The sequence below is a fragment of the Brachypodium distachyon genome, chromosome 3, assembly GCF_000005505.3.
Source record: "Brachypodium distachyon strain Bd21 chromosome 3, Brachypodium_distachyon_v3.0, whole genome shotgun sequence".
Taxonomy (NCBI): Eukaryota; Viridiplantae; Streptophyta; class Magnoliopsida; order Poales; family Poaceae; genus Brachypodium; species Brachypodium distachyon.
The window spans coordinates 5,284,691-5,307,751 of NC_016133.3; the positions used below are offsets into that span (position 1 = coordinate 5,284,691).

Sequence of the window (23,061 nt, forward strand, 5' to 3'; positions counted from 1 at the left end):
TCCAACAAGACATCACCAATCCACTGCAGCGTGTATCTCTACTTCTCGTTTTGTCTTCGTTTGTTGTTGGTCAGTCGGATACATTCACCGAGTTAATTAGGAGTGTTGTCGCGTGTAGTATCCACCAAGTATATTCCCCGCCCCCCGTAAGTAAAACCAGCAGCAACCTGCAGTCGTATCTCACAAATACACGTATACGTACGAGTATGCACAAAAGACAAGCACACGTACACGTATACGACTATGCTCCGTATAATATATCCACAAAGCGTGCTAGTAGTAATTTAGTTTGGCCTATTTTTACCAAGCGTCTCGCGTGTCGGTTATTCTGCAACGGAATCATCATCCTTGTCTTGTCTCGTTACATTTCTCAGTAAACATTGTTTATGAGACGGCGTAAAAGAGACTTTGTTCCATTGATGTGACATGATCCGTGTCATTCTTTCCCATCGCTGGCTGCGACGTGACCGCCGCGTTTCGGAGTTTCGAGGTTGGGACTTTTTTTTTCACTCACACTATATTTTGCAAAACTGTTTTTCGTTTTTGCCTGCTTGCGTCACCACATAGGTCAACTCGTAGGAACGCGTCTTTGTTTTCGTAGGGAGAAAGGTGGGAGCAGTATAGTGCATGCCGCCCGTAAGGCATGGAATATGCCGTACAGTTTTGTGCTCGGAGTCAGAGGTGAGCTTCTCAACGTATCCGGACAGCATTTCGATCATCAGTTTTTTTTTGTTTTTGGGTTTTCAATCCCGATGTTGACCCACTTTTCTGTCTCTGTAGACAAAAGGCCGGGAATAAATGTCGATGTATGTCCAAATCAGACCTACAAAGTCAAAAAGAATTTAGCGGAATAATGAGTGTTCACTAGTACAAAACAATGTATATCTCACGGCCTATCACTGTCGGTCGCGCTACCGACCGCCACTGATGAATACACAGAGGTCTGTCCATCTTCGACCCGCCAAACATCAGTGACGGGCCACGCGCCCGCCACTGATGATGGGATCATCACTAACGATTGGAGCGACCGTTAGTGATGATGACCATCATTACTGGCAGGAAGTTAGTGACGGCCGTCCTGCCCGTTAGTGATGCGGTTTTTCGACCGTTACTGATGACCTTTTCTGTAGCAGTGGTTTCACAGAATCATACTATACCATGAGCACGGCATAATCTATGTAGAAACAGGCTAGTCCATTCTTACACAACACGCCATCCATAAATATGCTTGAATCGTGCAAAAATCCTTGGCATGCTTGATTTTATTTTTGCACAATTTGAAACCGCATATATGCAAATTATTTCATATAAGATATCCCCTATTAAATTTGGTTCTGGAGATAAGATCAAGTGAATTTCCGTATAAATTTCAGTTTTGTTATTGAGATATCATTTTCTTAGTTATCATGGCCGTTGGATCTTTAGAGAAGAGAGTGAAGATCACCCAGATATTAATTCAACTATTTTGATGTTTCGATCGAGATTAAAGTCTTTTGGTTAAAAGTCTAAGTATAACAAAAAGGGAAGTAGTTTAGTTTGAAAATAAAACGAAACAAGCTCTTAAAATACATTTTTTTAAGAAATAAAAAAATCTCCCAGAGTTCCTATGAAACAGTACTCCCTCTTTTTTGTTATAGATACATTCATATTTGGTCTAATTTGAGTAACTTAGTATGAGAGCGAGTACTACACAAAGACCTGCATTGCAAAACTGGATTAGATAACCAGTGGGGCAACAGAAAGAAAAGCTCAAAAGAGGATACAGAAAAGGAGCGGAGAGAGCGACGGGCGCATGGGGCGCCACTAACAAGCGGCGAGGGAGGGAAATGGGAATCCAAAACCAAATCAAACTCTCTTAAAAACCAAAACGCGACCGAACAAAACAAGAAGGCAGGCAGGCAGGCAGGCATTCATCCCCGTCCAAATTCCACCAAAATCCGAACGAGTCCAAGAATCAAACAAAATAAAACGCGGCCTGACAGACACCACCTCGTCCTCGCCGCCTCCTTCCTCCTCCTCCTCCTCCTCCTCCTGCCGCGGGCGGCCTGCTTCACGCCGCCCCTCCTCTGCTCCCTTCCACCCGCCTCCCGCTTCTTCTAGAGTTCCCCCTTCCGCTCCTATATCCCCAGCAGGCGCGCGCGGGAAGAACCCTAGCTAGAGCGCGGCGCGGACTCTCCCTTCCCCTCCCCCCGCCGCCGCCGCCGCGATCGCCGGATACCGAGGTAACCGCCGCCGTTCGCCGCCTTTGCTGAGTTTTTTGTGCTTTGTTTCTCTGTCTCCATGGGTTTTTGATTCCGCTCGTGGCGTGGAGTTGCCGCCCTCCGTTTTTTTTTCCTGGTTACCCCGTTAAATTTGGTGAATGGAGCTTTTGGCGCCCGTCAGTGGCGGTTATTCTCGAAGCTTGAAATTTAAATGGCGACGCGTTTAATTGGCCGTAGCTTACTTGAGTGGAGCAAGTGAGCAACGCTGCTGCGGGATTTAGTTGGGCGGTAAGTACATAAGAAAAACCGTCGAAGAAACAAAAGATTTTGCAACTTCAGATGCCCCTATTTAACTGAAGATTGGGGGAAGGCAGCAGCTCTGGTTCTGGTTAGTAGCAGTAATCACCTTGGCTGTACCGTGCTCGTGAGATCGAGACAGGCAGTAGACTGTAGTACCTCTAATGCAGATGCTGCTGTCACTCAGTCACCTAGAACAGTAATTGCACTCCGTTAATAGGTTTTGATGATTTCTTGATATTCTGTTCTGCACATGTTCTTGTTGTGACAGATTTTGTAACAGGGATGGCGCGGAATGGAGAGAGCAATCTCAAACAACCGCTTCTCCGAGCCGCTGATGGGCCCGCCAGCGCTTCTCCTCACGGGAAGTCTCCACGGAAGGAGAGGAAGACGAGGAAGGTCATGTTCAATGTCCGGGGCATCTCGTGCGCTTCCTGTGCAGTGTCGATTGAGACGGTGGTGGCAGGATTGAAGGGGGTTGAGAGCGTCCAGGTCTCAGTCCTTCAGGGCCAGGCTGTTGTTCAGTACAGCCCGGAGGAGACCGATGTAAGCTTTCCTTGATCTGATCATGTTGTTCGCTTTGCTGTATTTGGAGATAGAGCAATAGTATGGAAAGACTTGCTCGGTTTTCATAAAAGGGCTTGTTGAATGCTAATGATAGCTTCTCCTTGTCTTGTTCTTAATTCAAGTTACCAGTTATGCTATCAGAATCGGAACATTTGTTTACATGTATTTATTGTAATCAAGGAAATTTTTGGGTTTCAGGAGATGAATTTTGTCCTATAAATGCTGATTTGAGTGCCAGGTCAAATTTACACAGGCTGAGTACTACCAACTAGTTTAACAACCTTCTGTTGGTGTGGGCCAATCTTTTGACAGCGACTGTTCATTCATGGGACAGTTGAATCTTCATAAATGAATTCCTGAGGAACCATAAGATCCCAACAATGACTATTCCTTGATTTAAAATGCTTACTGTTGTGATCATAAATGAACTGCCTATCATATTTTACTTTTTTACCGCTGAGATTTTTACGGGACAATTTGATTTGAAGTGCGTACTTGATTTCTATCACGAGCATGCACTTTCGGTTCACTAAACTTGCGGCCTTGCACATGCTTCACATTGTTCTCCACAAAGTAGTGATGAAAATGTTACATCTTAGGTGTTATTTTATATGTTCTCTCATTAAGGATTCTTATTCTCCCAGGCAAAAACCATAAAAGAAGCTATTGAAGATATCAACTTTGAGGTCGATGAACTCCAAGAACAAGAAATTGCTGTATGCAGACTCCGGATAAAAGGAATGGCATGCACAAGCTGTTCTGAATCTATTGAACGGGCACTTCTGATGGTACCTGGAGTGAAGAAAGCTGTAGTGGGGCTTGCCCTGGAAGAAGCCAAGGTGCACTTTGATCCAAATATAACCAGTCGTGATCTTATAATTGAGGCTATTGAGGACGCTGGATTTGGGGCTGATCTCATCAGTTCTGGGGATGATGTGAACAAAATGCACCTTCAGCTTGAGGGTGTGAGTTCTCCAGAAGACACCAAACTCATTCAGTCGGTACTGGAAACTGTAGAGGGAGTGAATAATGTTGAATGGGACACAGTGGGCCAAACAATTAAAGTTGCATATGACCCTGATATCACTGGTCCACGGTTACTTATTCAGCGGATTCAGGAAGCTGCGCAGCCCCCCAAATGCTATAATGCCAGCTTGTACTCACCACCAAAGCAAAGAGAAGTAGAACGCCGTCATGAAATTTTGAATTACAGGAACCAATTTCTTTGGAGTTGCCTCTTTTCTATTCCTGTATTCCTGTTCTCGATGGTTCTGCCAATGCTTCCTCCTTTTGGGGATTGGCTGGTTTATAGAATCTGCAACAACATGACGATTGGTATGCTACTGCGGTGGTTGCTATGTTCTCCAGTTCAGTTCATTATTGGTTGGAGGTACAGTCTCAACTTGGCAACAACTTATTTATGTTGTTTCCTTTTTCTGCTTGAAACATTAGCCTCTTTCGTTTCAAAAGGGTTGTTACATAACTTGATTGGTATCATGTTGTTTGGGAATGATAGAAATACTGCAAAGATTGATGAACAAGATTGCTTTTACACTTCCTTCACTGCACATTCATTTATAAATCACTGCACATTTATTCCATAATATGTCTCTTATGTGTTTCACTATATATCCATTTCCTTGCCAGATTTTACGTTGGAGCTTATCATGCATTGAAACGAGGATACTCTAACATGGACGTGCTGGTCGCTTTGGGAACAAATGCTGCATACTTCTATTCCGTGTATATAATTTTGAAGGCACTAACATCAGACTCGTTTGAAGGACAAGATTTGTTTGAAACTAGTTCTATGTTGGTGTCTTTTATATTGCTCGGAAAATACCTTGAGGTGGTGGCAAAGGGGAAGACATCAGATGCTTTGTCAAAGTTGACAGAACTTGCACCAGAAACAGCTGTACTTGTCACGTTGGACAAGGATGGGAATGCCATTTCAGAAATGGAGATCAGCACCCAGTTACTTCAAAGAAATGATGTTATTAAGATTGTCCCTGGTGAAAAAGTCCCTGTTGATGGTGTGGTCATCAAAGGCCAAAGCCATGTTAATGAAAGTATGATAACTGGGGAAGCAAGACCCATAGCGAAAAAACCTGGAGACAAGGTTGGTAGTTTTTAGAATCTGATGGTAGTTGTTTACTCCGTATATCTACTGAATCTGATGCTTCTATTGCAAAAAATTTAACAGGTTATTGGTGGTACTGTAAATGATAATGGTTGCATAATTGTTAAGGCTACTCATGTTGGGTCGGAAACGGCTCTGTCGCAGATAGTTCAGCTAGTTGAAGCAGCTCAATTGGCAAGAGCTCCAGTGCAGAGGTTGGCAGACAAGATTTCACGTTTTTTCGTTCCAACTGTAAGTTTTCTGTTACTTTCTCCTTCAAATTATCTTCCAGCTATGTTATCTCTGCACCACCATTTGTATAATCAGAAATTGGTCAGATCCTACCTGCCCAAGTGGTTCATATCTGGTTACCGCAGTAATTTCTCCTATTATTACGCACCTGATAAATATGAGTAGTCAGCGCCTTCTACTGAAAAATTCAGCTGAACTTGGTTGAACTCAGTCAGCATTCAGCTTAAAAGCCTTCTAACTGTGTACTCCTGTTGGTTGAACTTGTTAGGATCAAATTAATTTTTTATTTGGTAAACTAGCTAGTGTAACCCTGTTTGTTACCGATCTGATCGGTTTTCCAGTAGTAAACACTAAACAGTAGATTTGTTATGGGAACCATTCCCTGCTTGGTACTTGCAATTTTGCCAGTATGTTCTTTCTGTCAAGCTATCTCTAGAGAAGAAAATCTCATACTGTTTCTTCTCATTTCAAGGTTGTGGTGGCTGCATTTCTTACATGGCTTGGTTGGTTCATACCTGGGCAACTTCACCTCTACCCCCAGGAATGGATTCCAAAGGCAATGGATAGCTTTGAGCTTGCTCTGCAATTTGGAATATCTGTACTGGTCGTTGCATGCCCGTGCGCTCTGGGATTAGCTACACCAACTGCTGTTATGGTTGCCACTGGAAAAGGTGCATCTCAAGGTGTTCTTATTAAGGGTGGCAATGCACTTGAGAAAGCTCACAAGGTAATCATGAGATTTTTTTTGTGCGTATGTATTCCGTGCGCATGCACGTGCCACAGGCGCCTGCGTAAGGAGTATGTTTTCTCTTCCTTCTCTGAATCAACTCTAGTGTGCTAGACAGGCATACTGAACTATCCTTTTCACTCCATTTGCAGGTTAAAACTATCATATTTGATAAAACTGGAACCCTGACTCTCGGCAAACCTTCTGTCGTTCAAACAAAGATCTTCTCGAAGATACCACTTCTAGAATTGTGTGATTTGACTGCTAGTGCAGAGGTTGGTCTGTTAACCACTTGTCTCTTTCCACATTATGTTGGCCAACATCATAATATATTCATAGTTATTATTATTATATTGCTACAAACCTTTGCTCCTGATTTCTGTTTCTACTTTGATGAAAAAGTTCGTCCATAACCTTTTCAGGCAAACAGTGAGCATCCCCTATCAAAGGCTATTGTTGAGTACACAAAGAAGCTCAGAGAACAATATGGATCTCACAGTGATAACATGATTGAATCCAAGGATTTTGAGGTGCATCCAGGGGCAGGGGTCAGTGCGAATGTCGAAGGCAAGCTGGTTTTGGTTGGTAACAAAAGGCTCATGCAAGAATTTGAAGCTCCCATGAGCTCCGAAGTGGAGGAATACATGTCTGAAATGGAAGACCTTGCTAGGACCTGTGTGCTTGTTGCTATTGATAGGATTATCTGCGGAGCTCTTGCTGTGTCGGATCCTCTTAAGCCTGAGGCAGGCCGTGTCATTTCATATCTCAGCTCAATGGGCATCACGAGTATCATGGTGACAGGCGACAATTGGGCTACAGCTAAATCCATAGCAAAGGAAGTCGGGATCAACACTGTATTTGCTGAGATCGATCCAGTTGGAAAAGCTGAGAAGATCAAGGACTTGCAGGTACAATATTTTCTCCTTTCTTTTGGGGGTAGACCTTACTTTGTGACTACTCTTTGAATTCCTGCTTATACCATTTCTGCACAGATGCAAGGACTGACTGTAGCAATGGTTGGCGATGGGGTAAACGACTCGCCAGCCCTGGCCGCAGCAGATGTAGGCATGGCCATCGGTGCTGGCACAGACGTCGCCATCGAGGCCGCCGACATCGTCCTGATGAAGAGCAGCCTGGAGGATGTGATCACCGCCATTGACCTCTCGCGGAAGACACTCTCGAGGATCCGAATCAACTATGTCTGGGCCCTGGGCTACAACGTCCTGGGTATGCCGATAGCTGCCGGTGTCCTATTCCCTTTCACTGGCATCCGGCTTCCCCCCTGGCTTGCTGGGGCATGCATGGCAGCCTCGTCAGTGAGTGTCGTCTGCTCGTCGCTGCTGCTCCAGCTCTACAAGAAGCCATTGCACATCGAGGCCACGCCGAGGCCAGCAGGACCCGCTGATGGCGGCTCCAATCTGGTCTGACTGAAGATGGCGCCCGTTCCTTCCACCGTCTCGCTGTGCTACTAACGGAACTATTGCTGTCGCCGTCGTTGGTAGGGTACAGCTTTTGCTGGTATGCACCAAGCCATGAACTGACGAACTGCTGCTGATTGCAAACACCCTGTTTGGTGTGGCCATCCTGATTGATTCGTGTGCATAAGCAATTTTTAGCAACTTTTGTCTTTATTTTTGTTTGTAGTGCTGGATTTTGTGATTTTGTTTGAATAATAATCCGGGAGGCTTAACTGTTAGCTATTCGCAGATGAATATGCATGAAATGGTACTCTTTAGGATTTCTGTCTTTTTTGTCACGAAATGATTCTAGTCGACTCAGTTCTCTTTTTGTTCTCCTCTCTGCCAAGTGGCTCCTCCTCCATGTCTTCTCTTCCTCCTCTAGCTCCACCTCTTCCTCCGTCATTGGCCCTAGTAGATGCTAGTCGTAGATCTCGTACGTGGAGGTTCCTCTTCCTCCTTTTCATGAAGTTTGTACCATGGAGGATTTCATAGAGCTTGAGTTTGTGCCACTGAGCTTTAGAAGGAACCGAGACCGAGGGAAATGGGTTTAGATTGCTGAATACGGCTCCAATGAAACTCCGACAAGCCGAGTTCATCGCTGGTTAGCCCAAATCGACGATGGTCCGTGCCTCCAATGTTGGCGATGGAGGTCAGTTTAACTTTGATTTCTAATTTTTGTTGCATGCATTGTTTCGGCATGCTCTAAATTATCTTACGGCGGGCTCTAATTTCTAGATTAAAGGCCAATTTAGACAATTCTCAAAGGCTATCTTAATGGTGTTGTTAGTTACGGCTGGAGAAAAAAAAAAGGAAAAATACCATCAATTTAGGCCAGCAGTTGCGGCAATCGTTTTCAATTATCAGAGGCATGTTCCTAATTGATCAACAGTTTCCTTAATCAAAGTGCATCTTTCTTTGCTCCTTCCCACGACAGCTCCCAGCGGCTCCGTCAAGCCCCCGGCGGCCAAGGTCGATGCAACCAAAAACGCAAACGCTTCAGAGTTAGAAGAATTCAATCCGGCTGTCTCCCCGCGAGGAAATCGTTCCCGCGCCCGGCTGCGACCATGCTGGACGACTTGGAGAACTGTCCGGCACTCCGGACGTCCTTGACGGCGGCTACGGGCAACGGCGTCCACCTGCCGCACGGCAGCTTCATGCCGAGGACTAAAAGCTAGCACGGGAAAAGACCAATTTACCCAAACGCAATTACAATTTTGCCCTCCAAATCGAGGTACTCCATTGATTTCAAGCTTGGTACTCCATGCATGGAGTTAGCGATGGAGTACCAGACAATACCGGTCACAAGATACAGAGAAATAAACGGTCTATATTAAATCCAGGGTACCGTAAAAGAGCTCTTAGAATAACTAAACATGGTGATTAAAATTGATAGATTTTTGTGGGCAAATTCTAGTTCAGAAGAAGGACATGAGCTTTGCCGAGGCTCCATTGACCACTGGTCGTGTGTACATAAACATTACGTCGCAATGACTCTCGACATCTGCTACAAGGGTTGTTTCCATTCCATGCCGCACAACATGGTTTTTCTTTGTTGCATGAGCTGTTTCACTATGCTACATGATTTCATTTTTTGTGTTGCAGCCTCTTTTCAACATTTTTATGGCAACAAAATGAGAATTCGTCGCTTCATGCATGTGTTTGGAATACATCAAGATTTTCAAAATACTTTTCCCGTACATCCATTCGGTAGAGGGCGCGCCTGGGAGGAAACTGGTCTTAGAGTGGACCGACCACGGCGAGGAAACGAGAGCCAGCGGTCATGTCATGGGAATTGGGAAGAGCAAGAAACACACACACCCATCCTTTCCTTTCCTTTCGGGGTGGATCCTGCACCACACGCATCACACACCCGGGTAAGCCAGCCAGCCAGCCAACCAAACAACACCTGTTTTGTAGCACCATTCCTCCGTGGATCCAGGCTGACCAAATGAAGCTCAGATGGACCGGTGAGACACGCGCGAGACCCAGACCGGCAGACCACGGCGCGACAAAACGTCCGGAGCAGCCGCGCGCGCCCATCCGCCCGTCGAAACAGCCCGAAATGGAAGCCAAAGCTCCCCCTCCGCCGTATATAAGCCGCGCGCCCGTCCGTCGTCCTCACAGGAACCTCACAACCAAATAAAGAAAGAGCCAATTAATCCCGGAATAAATTAACCAGCCATGGCAAGAGCAACGGCAGCAGGGCGGAGATCTTGGGCCGCGGCGCGGTGCATCGTCGCGCTGTACTGCGCCGCCGCGCTAACGACGGCGCCAGCGGCGGCGACATACGCGGCAGCTGGCGGGCCGCCGTCGGTCCCGGCAGGCCCGCTGGACATCGTGCTGCTGGGCGCCAAGGGCGACGGCAAGACGGACGCGACGGAGGCGGTCCAGAAGGCGTGGAAGAACGCGTGCGCGGCCACGGGGGTCCAGAAGATCATCATCCCGCCCGGCAACTTCTTGATCGGCGCCCTGGCTCTCGAGGGCCCCTGCACCAGCTCCATCATCATCCGGCTCGACGGCAACCTCCTGGGAACCGGCGACCTCAACGCCTACAAGAAGAACTGGATCGAGGTCATGCACGTCGACAACTTCGCCATCAACGGCCACGGCACCATCGACGGCCAGGGCCCCCTCGTCTGGCAGAAGAACCAGTGCAACAAGAACTACAACTGCAAGATCCTCCCCAACGTCCGTACCGGCCTCTACATTCTCTCCATCCATCCAAATTACTAGCATTATGCATGTTTAATTTGAGCTTCATTTTTATATATATAGAGCTTGGTGCTGGACTACGTGACGAACGCGAGCATCAGGGGCGTGACGCTCAAGAACGCGAAATTCTTCCACATGAACCTCTTCAACTGCAAGAACGTGGTGGTGGACAAGGTGAACATCACGGCGCCCGGGGACAGCCCCAACACGGACGGGATCCACATGGGTGACTCGGACAACATCACAATCACCAACACCAACATCGGCGTCGGCGACGACTGCATCTCCATCGGGCCCGGGACCCAGCGCGTGCGCGTGCACGGGTCCCGGTGCGGCCCGGGACACGGCATCAGCGTCGGGTCCCTGGGGAGGTACAAGGACGAGAAGAACGTGGAGGACATCCAGGTGACCAACTGCACCATCAAGGGCGCCACCAACGGGCTCCGGATCAAGTCCTACGAGGACTCCAAGTCCGTGCTCAAGGCCTCCAGGTTCGTCTACGACCAGATCGTCATGGACAACGTCTCCTTCCCCATCGTCATCGACCAGAAGTACTGCCCCAATAACATTTGTAACAAGAATGGGCAGTCCACGGTCACCATCCAGGACATCGTGTTCAAGAACATTGTCGGGACGTCGGCCACGCCGGAGGCCGTCACGTTGAACTGCCCGAATAACTTGCCTTGCCAGGGCGTGCAGCTCGTCAATGTGAATCTCAAGTATGTCGGGGCGAGAAACAACAAGACCATGGCCGTCTGCCACAACGCCGTCGGCAAGTCCACCAACGTCGCCAAGGAGCTCGCCTGCCTCTGAACTCTCCATCACTCTTCGTATCTTCTTCTTCTTCTTTTTTCATTTTGGACTCCATTGATTTCATTCATTCATGTTTCCTTCTTCTCACATCGATCCATCCATGTACATTTTTTCTTCTCTCCTTTCGTTTGTTTTTTGAAATGAATTGATGTAAGCGCCTGACAATTGACTTGTTGAACTGAAGAGTGGATTAATTAATTTCTGATTTGATCTGAATTCTCCCGTGCATGTTAACTTCGTGATGGCATGCATGGCCCCCGGTGATATGGTACTTAGCTAACAATCACCGGTTATTCTACCTGTGCGTGCGTCTCGCACAGGAAACCCAACGAAATTTCAAACCAACTTGGGAACACAACCAGCAGGACGCACCATTGAATCACGACAATATACGTCTAAAGATAAAATTATATTATCACTGGGGAACATTGCTTCCCTTCTCCTAAAGTTCAGAGAAACACATCCCATGTTATTTACCATTCCTAATAAGACCTTAAAAGATACAATGCACGCTTTCTTGCGAGATTATTTGATGCACTGAAGAATTGGAGACCGTCTTAGCTCATGGAAGCGCTGGCAGAATCTTTCCAGTGCAGGTACCGAATCCGACGTTGTAGTCCTCGCCCTGTAAAACCAGTAGATGGCATCAAGATACAAGATACAGCACATCATCTTCAAACAGATCGAGATTTTTGAAAAGAAAAACGAGTTTACTGAACCTTGCAGCAAGCTGTCAATATGACTTCATCCCCGTCTTCGAGGAACTTGCGGATTGAATTCCCAACCGATATCTCCTTCTGCCCGTTCCATGTTATCTCCAGCAAACATCCCAGAGAGTCTGGTTCCTGAAAGAAGGGGAGATTTTCAGTGTACTGTAATTTGTAAATTGGCATGTTTCTAATCATATTGCAATGGTAACTCCATACAGGTCCACTGAGGGTGCCAGTTGCAAACATATCCCCTGGTCTCAGATTGCATCCATTAACAGTGTGGTGCGCTAGTTGCTGCGTCACAGTCCAATACCTGCAAATCAGTTTACAGAAATGTGCATTGATTAAACACCGGGGCAAAAAAGGTATTTCACATGTTCAACAAGAGTGCTCAGTGCCCTACATCAAGGTAATACTAAATCGAATCAAATGGTAACAAAACCAATGGAAACCTTATAAATATATACAGAGAAATGACTAGCACATTTTGAGTAAAAATATATGCACACCATGGATTGAAAAATGGTATTATTAAGAAGTAAAAAGGAGATTGCTATTGAAAAAGGCATGATGATTTTTCGTCAAAAAAAGAAAAGAAAAACATGATGGGGGTTCTTACATATGCTTGAAATTGGTCTTTGTCACAACTGATGGATCGCTTTGCTCTTTGGGCTTAATCCAAGCCTTGCATGGAAAAGAAAATGCAATGATCAGATTGACTTCAGCAAAACGTAACCAACAGGCCCGTCAAAAAAAACAATACTAGCAACAATGTGAAAGACTGTACCTCAAGAGGAATATCATAGTTGATGTGATTCTTTTCAGCTAAGTAAGGCAAAGGCTCAGGTTCCTGTAACATACAGCAAATTAGTTCTTCGCAGAACAACAAAGTGATTATTAGCAAAAGAAACAATACTAGCAACAAAAAAGAACTAATTGCTTACCTGCTTAGGAGCCTCACAGGCAAAAGGCTTCAGGGCATCAAGGGTCACAATCCAAGGTGATACAGATGTACCTAGAGAAATTCAATTTACAAAATGGAAAGAAAACCTGTTATGTAGAGAAAAAGAATACTGCTTCACAATGCATTACAGCATTGCAGAAGATTCCACCTAGCATATTGATAGACTGAAACAGAAATATGGAACTCATAACTGAAAATAACTGAAGAATTTAATTACTCCCTCCGTCCCATATTAAGTGACTCAAATTTGTCTAAAAATGGATGTATCTGTATACTAAAATACGTCTAGATACATGTAATATTTCGACACTTAATATGGGACAGAGGGAGTACATATTAACACTAGTAAAAATAACCAAGATACGTGCAAGACTTCCAGATTTTGCACAACGCATGATTCAATTCTTATGGTTAACAAAATTATATTAATGCATTAGCTGTCTTACTGAAGCTTTTGCCAAGGAAAGGTCCAAGAGGTATGGTCTCCCAAGCTTGGATATCTCTGGCTGCAAGATTATACAAAAGTCAGTACAGGTACAGTGGGAAAATAATCTACAACGAATAAACTTGAAAAGGATACATACCACTCCAATCATTCATTACCACTAAGCCAAATATATGATCCTCGGCATTATCAATACTAATAGGTTTGCCCAATTCATTCCCTGGTCCAACAATGGCAGCCTGAAAGCAACAAGTGTTATGGCACAGCGAATCAAGGAGAGATTTCATGCCAAGCATGTTCATAGTAGCTACAAGAACATCTATAATACAATTGCGAATTTTTTTAAGAAGCTAACCATCTCAAGTTCGAAATCAAGCTTCTTAGAAGGGCCGAAAGAAGGTTGAGAGCTTGCTGTTGGATGGCTTTGTCCTCTAATAAAACAAGCGAAAGAGATTGTTATCAGCATATCAAGTGACAGCCCAACAGAAATTGGTCATACAGGTACTAGTAATACACGAATATATAATCAAGTTCAGAAAGTTAAATGAAACTTGAAACAGCTAATGGTCATTACTCAATTCACCATTATCATATTCCAATAGTGATAGAACTCTCCTAGGACAGGACATTCAAATAAACATTTGATCAAGTATTTGGAATATTTTGGACTTGTACCTGGGTCGAATGATGTCTGTTCCAGATATGATTACAGATGATGCCCGACCATGATAACCAACTGGTAAATGAAACCTGAGTAAAACAAGTGAATGTTTCAGGTTAGTGACATAATGAACAACACCTGTGTATTAGTATCAAATAAATGTGTGGTAACAAACGACTGAACAACATGCAGAAAAATGCACAAACTTCATCAGTCTGTAACGCATGAAATTTTAGCAGCAGTAACAAAAACTCATATTATATATGCTTAGGTCCAGGGCATATAACCCAAACCTTAACTGTATGACCATGACAAGAATCTTCATATTAGCTGGGCTCCAATTTGGATCCAGCAGAATCAGATTGCACCAAGTGCATTGCCCATACATGACGAGAGCATGATTTTTTTTCCCCAGAGAACAGAAAAGCAGAGTTCATACACAATCCTAAAGTAAACTGATTGACATACTTGATCTAATCATAGTGTCGAGTCGTCGACAAAATATATGGTCAAAGAGAAAAAAAATTACCAATTTGGATTGACTGGAGTCTGTGGTCCACGGAAGATGAACCCACAATTCCTTGCATGGTGCACGGAACAAAAGAAATCTGTGTAGTCTCCTACCGTGATCGGTAAAAGCATCTCTGCATCACTCTGCATGATTGAAACAGGACATCAGCTATTTCATTAATACTCCTTTTGTTTCTCTCAGAAGAGAAAAAGACTATATCCGTGTCAAGCTCACCATTGGCACAAGGCAGTTCTTCCTCAAGGCCTCGTTATCACGCAAGACTGGCTCGTCAGCTGCAAGGAAACATGCAAGTGAAAATCAGGAAAAACATTCCTTCAAGATCTTTACATCTCCTCTTTCAACAACTATGTTATGTGCGCCACAGAAAAACACATAACTATAATCAACAGAAACAAAGCTAAGACCACAACACAATCTCTTTTTCGAAAGAAAAACCACATTATACGAACAGGCCATGAGCACTATTGAAACTTGCACTTGTTTGCAAGTCATGATAGATTACATCAGCATCATAGCCAGCAACCCTCGCTACGAGTAGACTATCATGATTACTCGCCACAATCACCATGTTAGCATTGCAGCAGTAATAACAAAGTAAAAAATCACACGCCCGAAAAATAATAACCAAAGCTAGAAATTATGAGAAGGAAAATTTACCTGAGAGAATTTTCTGGAGCGTGGCGCGCGCCTCCTTCCAGGCCGGCCGCCCCATCCCCAAGAACATGTTGAGCGTTTCCTGCGCGCACGCAGCAGTAAATATAATAACGCAACCAAATCACCCACTATACTAGTGTACTAGCTACTGCAACAACTTCCGCAATTCCCCAAATAACCAATCTATGTAACCACCAATTAGTTCGAAAATTAAGATGAGCAGCAATCGCTCTCTGAACCCGTCGTAAGCAGCAGCGACCTCAGATGGTGCGGAGGGAGCAACCAAGCAAGCAGGCAGGTAGGTAGGCGGGGCGCGGGTAGATAGAGTACCTGGCGGAAGCATGGCGACCCGGAGAGCACGGGCCCGTCGAAGAGTCCCGCGGCGGAGACGGAGGCGAGGTCGAGCGCGAAGCCCCCGATGGCCACCGCCGGGCGCGGCGGGTCCTCCGGCTGGCTTTTCCGGCGGAAGACCCCGAAGGGCAGGTTCTGGATGGGGAAGTGCGAGTCCCGCGGCACCTCCACGAACGACCTCAGCTTCGCCTCCGCCATTGCCGACTCCTCTCTCTCTCCCTGTCCCTCTGCGCTCGTCGTGTGTGCTTCCTTGTTTGGTACCAGCAGGAGACAGCAACGGGTGGGCGGAGCGAGCGAGAGAGAGAGACAAAGAGAGGGGCAGCCTTATAAATAGACGTCAGAGTAGGGGCACACGTATAGGCGTGGGTCACAGGCCTGACGTGTCCTTCCCGTGTTTTATGTACGCTCCGCATTCAAATACTTGTAAATTTTGATTTATTTTTTGTGTGTGTGTAATTTGTCTGTATTGGCATCGGGATTAATCAGTGTCCATGGTTTTACATTTTATCCAAGAGCGTCAGTATGTTTTACGTAAACAGGTGTGTAATTGATCGCGATAGGAGTACTGATCTTCAACTGGTACGCCTAGCACGGTTTTAATGGATTAGGACACATCACCTTTTTTTGGAGTTGTAGTCCATTGATAAACAGATATATAGTTACGGATATATGTATAGATAAGATCAATTTGATTTTTCTTTTCAAAAACAGATCAATATGATTTACTTGGGTTGATATGTACTTATACGTGTAGTCGACTCATGGAGAGACCACTGTGGCCACGGCGTGATACCGATGCTTACGCCCTACTGTACGGTTATTCTCGTTCTCGTGTGTGCGTAGTTGTTGTGACTGCGGGGTGTCTCTCTGACTATCTGGTGGAGAGATGTTTGTTCTGCTTCGGCTTGTCTTCGGTTCAATCCAGCAGCTCACATGTTCAAATAGAAGTAGACATTTCTTTTTTTTTTTGAAACACAGCAAGCACTCACATACACGCATGGACACTCACCCTTGTGAATGTATGCACGCACACTCTACTCCTGTGAGCACCTCCGAGAAACTGATGAGCCACCTTTATGAATGTACGCACGCACATCCTGCTCCTGTGAGCACCCCCGAGAGACTGATGAGCCACCGGCCGATCATCTTGAGATTGACGAAATCACTGCATGCGCCTCGTAGTTGACGGGTACATCACTCCCATTGAAAACACAACGCCGATTAAAGCCTGGAATAAATCCAAAAAATGCGAGCACACATGCCAAGTGTGAGACTTGAACCTGGGTGTGCTGATTCCACCACAAGGTACCAACCACCTGAGTTAGTCTCAGTTCGCAGAAGTAGACATTTATTCCGCGCAATATAGCCCCTATGTATCATCCGATATATTTTGAGCCTTGCTTTTATCCACAACAGCTTAAAAGAAAACTAATAATCATGACATAATAACAATCTTTGCGCAAAAAAAAGAAAGATATAATAGCAATCTGTTGTTGTACTTGAACAATCAGAAACCAAGATTTACTTAGCGCCCGTGGTTCCATTTGAGGAAGCGGAATAATGAACTTAAAATGTACCATACTCCATCCATTCCATGATAGTACAAAGACAACAAAAATTTATCTTAGTTCAAAAATTTAAAGCTTGAATAAAGTTGTGATTTTTTTTTGTCAACGTCTACAATACCTAATATACTATATCCAACGATATCCAATATATAGACATTGACATTTCTTTATTTCTTGAAAGTACCTTGATGTTCTAGTAACCTTGATGCAGTAATACTGTAGTTAGAGCTCATGGTTCTAGAAAGCCACAGGTAAGGGCGCTGCAATAACGACACTTTCGGACTCGATCTTCCTCTTTTTTGCCTCTGTTTTCGTGGCGGTGCGGCGAGGAATACGTTGCGTGTGGAGCAGTGCTGGGCTGCTGCCGCTCCCCAAATCTGTGGACGCAGCGATGGCAGCTGGTAAATCTAAAAAGACCAAAACGAAAATAACAGAAAAAAAAACCCAAAGCGACAGCGGCTGGTGTTTGGTTTCAAGTCCCGTGGTAGCAGAAACTCGGTAGCACGTGAGAGCGACGAGGCCCGTCTCTCGCATCGCACAGCCAACCAACCGGCACCACCCGTAACCCGGCTTAGCAAAGAGACAAGATAAGTTGTCTGATTCCATTGCATACTTTTATGTTGCATATGTTTAAGCACAATATTTTCATTTCATGGACAAATCGAACCGTCAGAATCGAACGACTTGCCCGTATTCATCGCCAAAATTCTCTCCGAGAAAGAAGAACCGCACCGATAATTTTGCATATTTTACAGTTCTCAGCAGTTAACGCCCACAACACAAGTTGGGCAACGCTGCGGACTCAGGGGGAATCCAACAAGGGCCAGTGACTGAAAGCCCCCAACTTCGGCTCAATGCGGATGGTGCCTTCCAACATTTACTTTGCGGGAAAAAACTTAGGATATTCTGGTACACAGCCTCTTCAGTCTTCAGGGAGGGGAAAAGGAAACAGGGTGATGTTGGACTGCTAGGGCGGGCTGGAGAACAGCAGAGAAGCGTTGGTCCCGCCAAACCCGAAAGAATTCGAGATGGCAGCTCGTATGGGCATCTTCTTCGCGGCGGTTAGAGGCATGAACGCGCCTTCAAACAGCGGGTCAGGCTTCTCCAGGTTGAGCGTGGGAGGCGCCAGCCCCTGTAAATTGTTAGGTAATGCTGAGTACAGACCACAGAACAGTTTTCCAGTACTGGAACTACTGATCACTCAGGGAGGGTAACATACATGATGGATTGCTAACACGGTGAAGATTGCTTCCACTGATCCAGCTGCACCTAGCAGATGACCAATTGCTCCCTAGAGAGATAGTTGTGTCAGTGCCAGTAAAAATGGGGTAGTGAAGGAAGTGTGATACTACTAATTTAGTGTGCCGAATTGACTGAACGAGGTACCTTTGTTGAGGATAGCGCAAGACCACCGGATGTCACGTGTTGGCCGAAGACAGATTTGATTGCACTAGCCTCCACAGCATCCCCTAATTGTGTACACATCCAAAGCATTAAGTTACTTATCATGATTGCAGATGGTACAGAATCAGAAACACAAGTGAACCCCAAAATAGAACAAACAGAGCCATGACAGTTCAGATGGCTTTTGCCAGGTGAATGTGAGCACCTACCAAGAGGAGTTGATGTTGCATGCGCATTCAAATAATCAATCTGATCTGCCTGGAGTCCTGACTGGAAAACAGCAAAGAATTTTATCAAGGTTATTAAAATCACAGTGTCAAGAGAGCAAATTTGTGATGTAGTTTATAATTCCTGAAAGCTGGTCAAGTGTCAAAAATGTGCCACACAAGAATTAGAGGATGGAAATGTCGCACCTGCTCCAATGCCCGCTCCATGGCTAAGATAGCACCTCTACCATCATTTTGTGGCTGAGTAATGTGGTGTGCATCACCTGACAAAAGCTGAGGTTCATAGTGCAATACATGCTAATGCAAAATAAACCATCTATTTTGTGGAATAGGAGGATACCAGACATGCCATAGCCTCGAACTTCTGCATAAATCTTTGCACCCCGTTCTGTTGCATGATCGAGTGCCTACAGAAGAGTAAATGGATAACCTGGTAAGCAAATAAAATGCACTAACTAAGACAGTTTCCAGACTAAAAGTCACATATACCATAAAGAGGAGAGAGCAAATATCAAAACCATAAAGGAGTAAGATGGTAATTAAATACTCAAGTCGGGTCAGGCCAAACTCTTTAACCAAGTGCTGTGGATTTTACCAACAAGACTGATTTTAGGAAACAGCAAGGTAAATGACCAGTGTTTCATTCTCACCTCCAACACCATGACTCCACAACCTTCACCGATCCTATTGGTTATTTTAAAACAAAAGATAAGAACAGGCACAAGGGAAGGAACAGAAAAGGAAGAATAGAAGATGATCCAATAGAAGTATGACATACACAAATCCATCTCTACCACAATCAAAGGGCCTCGAAGCCGCTTGCGGAAGAGAGTTGTATTTTGTAGACAATGCCCTTAACCTGCAAAAGATTACAACAAATTAAGATAATGTTGGCAAATTAACACTGGGTGGTTTCTCTAATAGAAGCCGGAAGGGGCGAGCCCTTCTTTTTCAAAAGAATTAAAAAAAAGTAGTGGTGAGAGGGAAAGCAGATTTAAAAAGTGAAATAGTTAATGTAACTAAGTTGGAACTAATGTGTGACTAAGTTTTCATATGATATTTATTAGCCACAGGTGGTCTGTGGACAAAATATGGGTTCTCTACTGCATCCTACAACCCTCACTCAATAGGTCTACCTTCTATCCGCACTAAAGCATCCAAGGCAATTCATAATTCTCCTAGAGAGCATCCAGAAAGAGTACTTCCAAAAAAGGACAAACAAAACAATTGTGAAGACACAAACATACTTGCCTAGAAAATCCAGCTATAGACAAAGCATCAATACTAGATTCTGTTCCTCCAGCCACCATCACATCTGCATCTCCAAATTGAATCATCCGTGTAGCATCACCAATAGAGTGAGCGCCTGTGGCACAAGCTGTCACAGCAGCATGGTTTGGACCCTAAGTTTGAAGCATTGACTATCAATGTTAGCACTCATGTGATAAGTCAACATGGAAAAAAGCCTTAACTATGGATACAGCAATAACAATGTTCACCTGGAAACCATATTTCATGCTGACATGACCTGATGCCATGTTGATCAAAATCTTGGGGATGAAGTATGGGCTGAGGCGACGTAGACGCTGCACTTGGAAGAAAAATTAATCCAGTGCTGGAAGTAACCAGCAGATATTCATTTATATTACAAGTCATGCATGGCACTGCAGGTCAAAAGCTTAGCAACAACATAGAAATTGGTTGCTTTCCATGTAATTGAAGGATTCAAAAACCAGATATGGAAAGAAAAAAACACCAGTCCTGTCTGGTAGCAATTACCAGCAGTAGTTTTGGTCTTGTCATTTTTCTCAATTATCAATCTGTGCACTAAAATTGAATTTATCCAGTCCCTGCCCGGTTAGCAACCAGTTCTTCTGACCGTTGATTCAAATCCACATGTACTACCACAATTTTCTTCAAACTTAGTTGAATGTTAATCAAAACACCAAAATATCTTTAAGTGAGACAGGTGCCCACTGGTAAGGCTAGTGACCAGCCAGATACTGCTGTTAGTTTCTTCCTTTTCTAACCCAAACATCTGATATCTCTCGGACCAAGGTAGAAGTAGAACACACAGAGCTCTCGGCAACACACCTCTGCCTTTTCTCTTGTTCAATTTCACAACCTGAATACATGGCTTTATATAGCCAGACCAACATGACCGAGCAGCACACACGCGCACAGGTTGCATACTTGCATGTAACAAAGCCAGTAACTAACTGATCCACTAAACTCTCCACTTGCACATGCCTCAACGTTCACATGACCAAGCCAAACATGCGTACATGCAGCCTAACAGAACTGATCCCTAAGCTCTTGACTAATTCTAGTATATCTGCATGCATAGACTCAACTAATGGCTGCCAATCCGCACGCTTGCACTGCGCGCACTCTCTCTATCTCGCTTAGTGCTGTGCTCTCTTGCCAATCATGCCTCTCTGCCATGTTTATGCGTACAGCTAGCTAAAGCTTAGCCAGCAACTAAAACAACATCATGCAATTAGAAATAAAAATGAGACTAAACCTATACAACAAGGTTAACTCCAACAACATCTAACTCTGTATTTCTCACTCAGCACATAGGAAACAAATAATAGTGGAAAAATACTATAGTTGCACAATGACAAACGATACAAAAGGAGAAGAGCAAGAACAAAACAAATTGCAGTCTGTGCATACGTACGAACATTTTCAGTGATCGTCTGTGACGCATCTAAAATGTCTGAGATACTTCCGATTCCCCCGCCAATTGAAACACCCTGATAAAGCTCTAATCAGTTCCAGTAACTCAGAAAAACACACAAAAAGGTAAACAGCTTCCACCAAAGAAAATTGGTACCGTTCTTTCCTTCTTCGCATCTTCCGAAGGCAGCCAATTTGCATCTCTCAAAGCCTCATCAGCTGCACATAGAGCATATGCTATAAATCCCGATATAGATCTACTGTCCTGGAAACAAAAATGTTTAATCAACAGTACATAATATGAAACAAGGTTTGCCGGACAGACACACATCACCATTAGATATTTACAGTCATGCAATAACATCTCATCAGAACATAACGGTTCCCACTTTCAGATGATTGAGCAGTGGTGAAACACAATGAACAGGATATTAATAACTTTTTATCTACTTCAATCATACAAATATCTAATAAAAATGAGGCAAGATTAAACAAAGTAAGCACTGCGAACTTGAAGACTGGCAGTCGTAATGGCACGGAAGATAAGTGTCCTTATATCATTACCAGTTATCAAATTACACAAAAAAGTTGCCACATTACAACACTAAACCGATTTTTGCAACAACGACTACTGGAAACCTTGTTTACTAGTATCATTAAACATACTCATTTAAATTTCTCTTGAGCAGCTTATATATGAAATCCAAGTTTGAATGAATGATATTAAGAATGCCAACTAGCAATGCATATATGGGCAGGGCAATCACTGGTAGTCGTGTCTCGCAGCGACAGTGAGAAACCAATAGATGCTGGATAATTCGGGGGTAGTAAAGTATCAGTCAGCAACCTTAGTCCAGGCTTCCTCGTCGAACTCGTTCTCGCCCTTCCCGCGCGGCACGGCGGCGGCGACCCTGGACGGCAGCTGCTCCAGCGTTCTCCCGGCCGCGTCCCCGGTGAGGCGGAGGTCCCCCGCGGCGAGCGCGCGCACCGCGCAGTCGCCGGCGACGAGGCGGTCCCAGGTGGTCCCGACGCCGCGTCCGAGCGGCGTGACGGCGCCGAGCCCCGTCACGACCACGCGGCGGCCGGCAGACGGGCGCGGCGGAGGTAGCTCCGCCGCCGCCGAGGAGAGGCCCCGGCGGAGGAGGAGGAGGGCGCGGCGCAGGCGGGTCATCTCATCAGGAGCTGCCGCAAAGTTGCCAAGCTTTGTGGGCGGCCCATCAGTTGTCGCTGGCACGGAGGGACGGGCGCACGAGCGGTGGTGGGTGGGCTGGGCTGCTGGGTTTCGGCGGCGGACTTGTAATTCGGGCCACGCTGGAATGGGGGGAAGATTTAGGGCCCACGTGACAGCCACCTAAAGTCCACATGACATAGCTGAATCCTGCATAATGGAGCAGTGCTCCCTCCGTCTCATACGGAGTATTAAGGTCCGGTTCTTTTTAGCCAGAGCTTCTCCAGAAACGGTTTCATCTCTTCAACCTCCAGAAACTGTGGCGGGAAGAAGCTCCTGTCCAGTTTTTTTCGGCTTCTGGCATCTCAACTTATTATCTGAGCTGTTTGTTGAAAAGTTTGTACTCCCCTTCTCTGAATTTATGCTTTAGCTTTTTGAGAGTTATTTCGTGCTGAATGTAATACACGTATGCCGGATAAGACGATAAAAAAATTGCTAAATATTAAAATCCATAAAAGTGCTAAATATGAAAAATCATAAAGGTCTA

At 45.0% G+C, this 23,061-nt stretch overlaps 4 protein-coding genes across 6 annotated transcripts; 2 read left to right on the forward strand and 2 right to left on the reverse strand.

Moving 5' to 3' along the window:
* Positions 1–1,899: 1,899 nt before the first annotated feature.
* Positions 1,900–7,905, forward strand: LOC100822339 (copper-transporting ATPase HMA4). 2 transcript variants are annotated; one of them, XM_010235675.3, is made up of 9 exons: positions 1,900–2,222; positions 2,770–3,044; positions 3,710–4,455; positions 4,713–5,184; positions 5,269–5,436; positions 5,909–6,163; positions 6,316–6,438; positions 6,586–7,071; positions 7,156–7,905. In XM_010235675.3, the coding sequence occupies exons 2-9, from the start codon at positions 2,784–2,786 to the stop codon at positions 7,588–7,590; spliced, it is 2,946 nt and encodes a 981-aa protein (XP_010233977.1). In that variant the 5' UTR covers positions 1,900–2,222; positions 2,770–2,783; the 3' UTR covers positions 7,591–7,905. The 2 variants fall into 2 exon arrangements, with proteins under 2 accessions (XP_010233977.1, XP_003571259.1); XM_003571211.4 differs by having other exon boundaries at positions 2,782–3,044.
* A 917-nt stretch (positions 7,906–8,822) lies between these two features.
* Positions 8,823–11,364, forward strand: LOC100825006 (exopolygalacturonase). 2 transcript variants are annotated; one of them, XM_024462286.1, is made up of 3 exons: positions 8,823–8,854; positions 9,226–10,311; positions 10,399–11,364. In XM_024462286.1, the coding sequence occupies exons 2-3, from the start codon at positions 9,805–9,807 to the stop codon at positions 11,146–11,148; spliced, it is 1,257 nt and encodes a 418-aa protein (XP_024318054.1). In that variant the 5' UTR covers positions 8,823–8,854; positions 9,226–9,804; the 3' UTR covers positions 11,149–11,364. The 2 variants fall into 2 exon arrangements, with proteins under 2 accessions (XP_024318054.1, XP_003571072.1); XM_003571024.3 differs by lacking the exon at positions 8,823–8,854 and having other exon boundaries at positions 9,005–10,311.
* Positions 11,365–11,522: 158 nt separating this feature from the next.
* Positions 11,523–15,772, reverse strand: LOC100826040 (fumarylacetoacetase). Its single transcript, XM_003571213.3, has 14 exons — positions 15,445–15,772; positions 15,118–15,196; positions 14,674–14,732; positions 14,458–14,582; positions 13,943–14,017; positions 13,623–13,698; positions 13,407–13,506; positions 13,269–13,328; positions 12,803–12,873; positions 12,646–12,708; positions 12,478–12,542; positions 12,075–12,171; positions 11,868–11,993; positions 11,523–11,773 (listed from the first exon to the last, which is right to left on the reverse strand). The coding sequence occupies exons 1-14, from the start codon at positions 15,661–15,663 to the stop codon at positions 11,711–11,713; spliced, it is 1,278 nt and encodes a 425-aa protein (XP_003571261.1). The 5' UTR covers positions 15,664–15,772; the 3' UTR covers positions 11,523–11,710.
* A 1,853-nt stretch (positions 15,773–17,625) lies between these two features.
* LOC100826976 (3-oxoacyl-[acyl-carrier-protein] synthase, mitochondrial) lies at positions 17,626–22,581 on the reverse strand. Its single transcript, XM_003571214.3, has 13 exons — positions 22,194–22,581; positions 21,504–21,611; positions 21,352–21,423; positions 20,164–20,250; positions 19,916–20,067; positions 19,443–19,523; positions 19,315–19,348; positions 19,005–19,071; positions 18,851–18,927; positions 18,647–18,707; positions 18,420–18,502; positions 18,253–18,324; positions 17,626–18,165 (listed from the first exon to the last, which is right to left on the reverse strand). The coding sequence occupies exons 1-13, from the start codon at positions 22,515–22,517 to the stop codon at positions 18,001–18,003; spliced, it is 1,383 nt and encodes a 460-aa protein (XP_003571262.1). The 5' UTR covers positions 22,518–22,581; the 3' UTR covers positions 17,626–18,000.
* Positions 22,582–23,061: the final 480 nt, after the last annotated feature.

Excerpts from the sequence above, each read along its gene's own strand:
- LOC100825006 (XM_024462286.1), top strand. The coding sequence starts at position 9,805 with ATGGCAAGAGCAACGGCAGCAGGGCGGAGATCTTGGGCCGCGGCGCGG. Across the intron at positions 10,312-10,398 it reads ACTGCAAGATCCTCCCCAAC|AGCTTGGTGCTGGACTACGT; the intron begins GTCCGTACCGGC and ends TTATATATATAG.
- LOC100826976 (XM_003571214.3), bottom strand. The coding sequence starts at position 22,517 with ATGACCCGCCTGCGCCGCGCCCTCCTCCTCCTCCGCCGGGGCCTCTCC. Across the intron at positions 19,349-19,442 it reads TGTGGTAGAGATGGATTTGT|GATCGGTGAAGGTTGTGGAG; the intron begins GTATGTCATACT and ends AATAACCAATAG. Across the intron at positions 18,503-18,646 it reads TGCAACATCAACTCCTCTTG|GGGATGCTGTGGAGGCTAGT; the intron begins GTAGGTGCTCAC and ends GTACACAATTAG.
- LOC100822339 (XM_010235675.3), top strand. The coding sequence starts at position 2,784 with ATGGCGCGGAATGGAGAGAGCAATCTCAAACAACCGCTTCTCCGAGCC. Across the intron at positions 5,437-5,908 it reads CACGTTTTTTCGTTCCAACT|GTTGTGGTGGCTGCATTTCT; the intron begins GTAAGTTTTCTG and ends TCTCATTTCAAG. Across the intron at positions 6,164-6,315 it reads CACTTGAGAAAGCTCACAAG|GTTAAAACTATCATATTTGA; the intron begins GTAATCATGAGA and ends CTCCATTTGCAG.
- LOC100826040 (XM_003571213.3), bottom strand. The coding sequence starts at position 15,663 with ATGGCGGAGGCGAAGCTGAGGTCGTTCGTGGAGGTGCCGCGGGACTCG. Across the intron at positions 12,172-12,477 it reads AAGACCAATTTCAAGCATAT|GTATTGGACTGTGACGCAGC; the intron begins GTAAGAACCCCC and ends ACTGATTTGCAG. Across the intron at positions 11,994-12,074 it reads CTGGCACCCTCAGTGGACCT|GAACCAGACTCTCTGGGATG; the intron begins GTATGGAGTTAC and ends CCCTTCTTTCAG.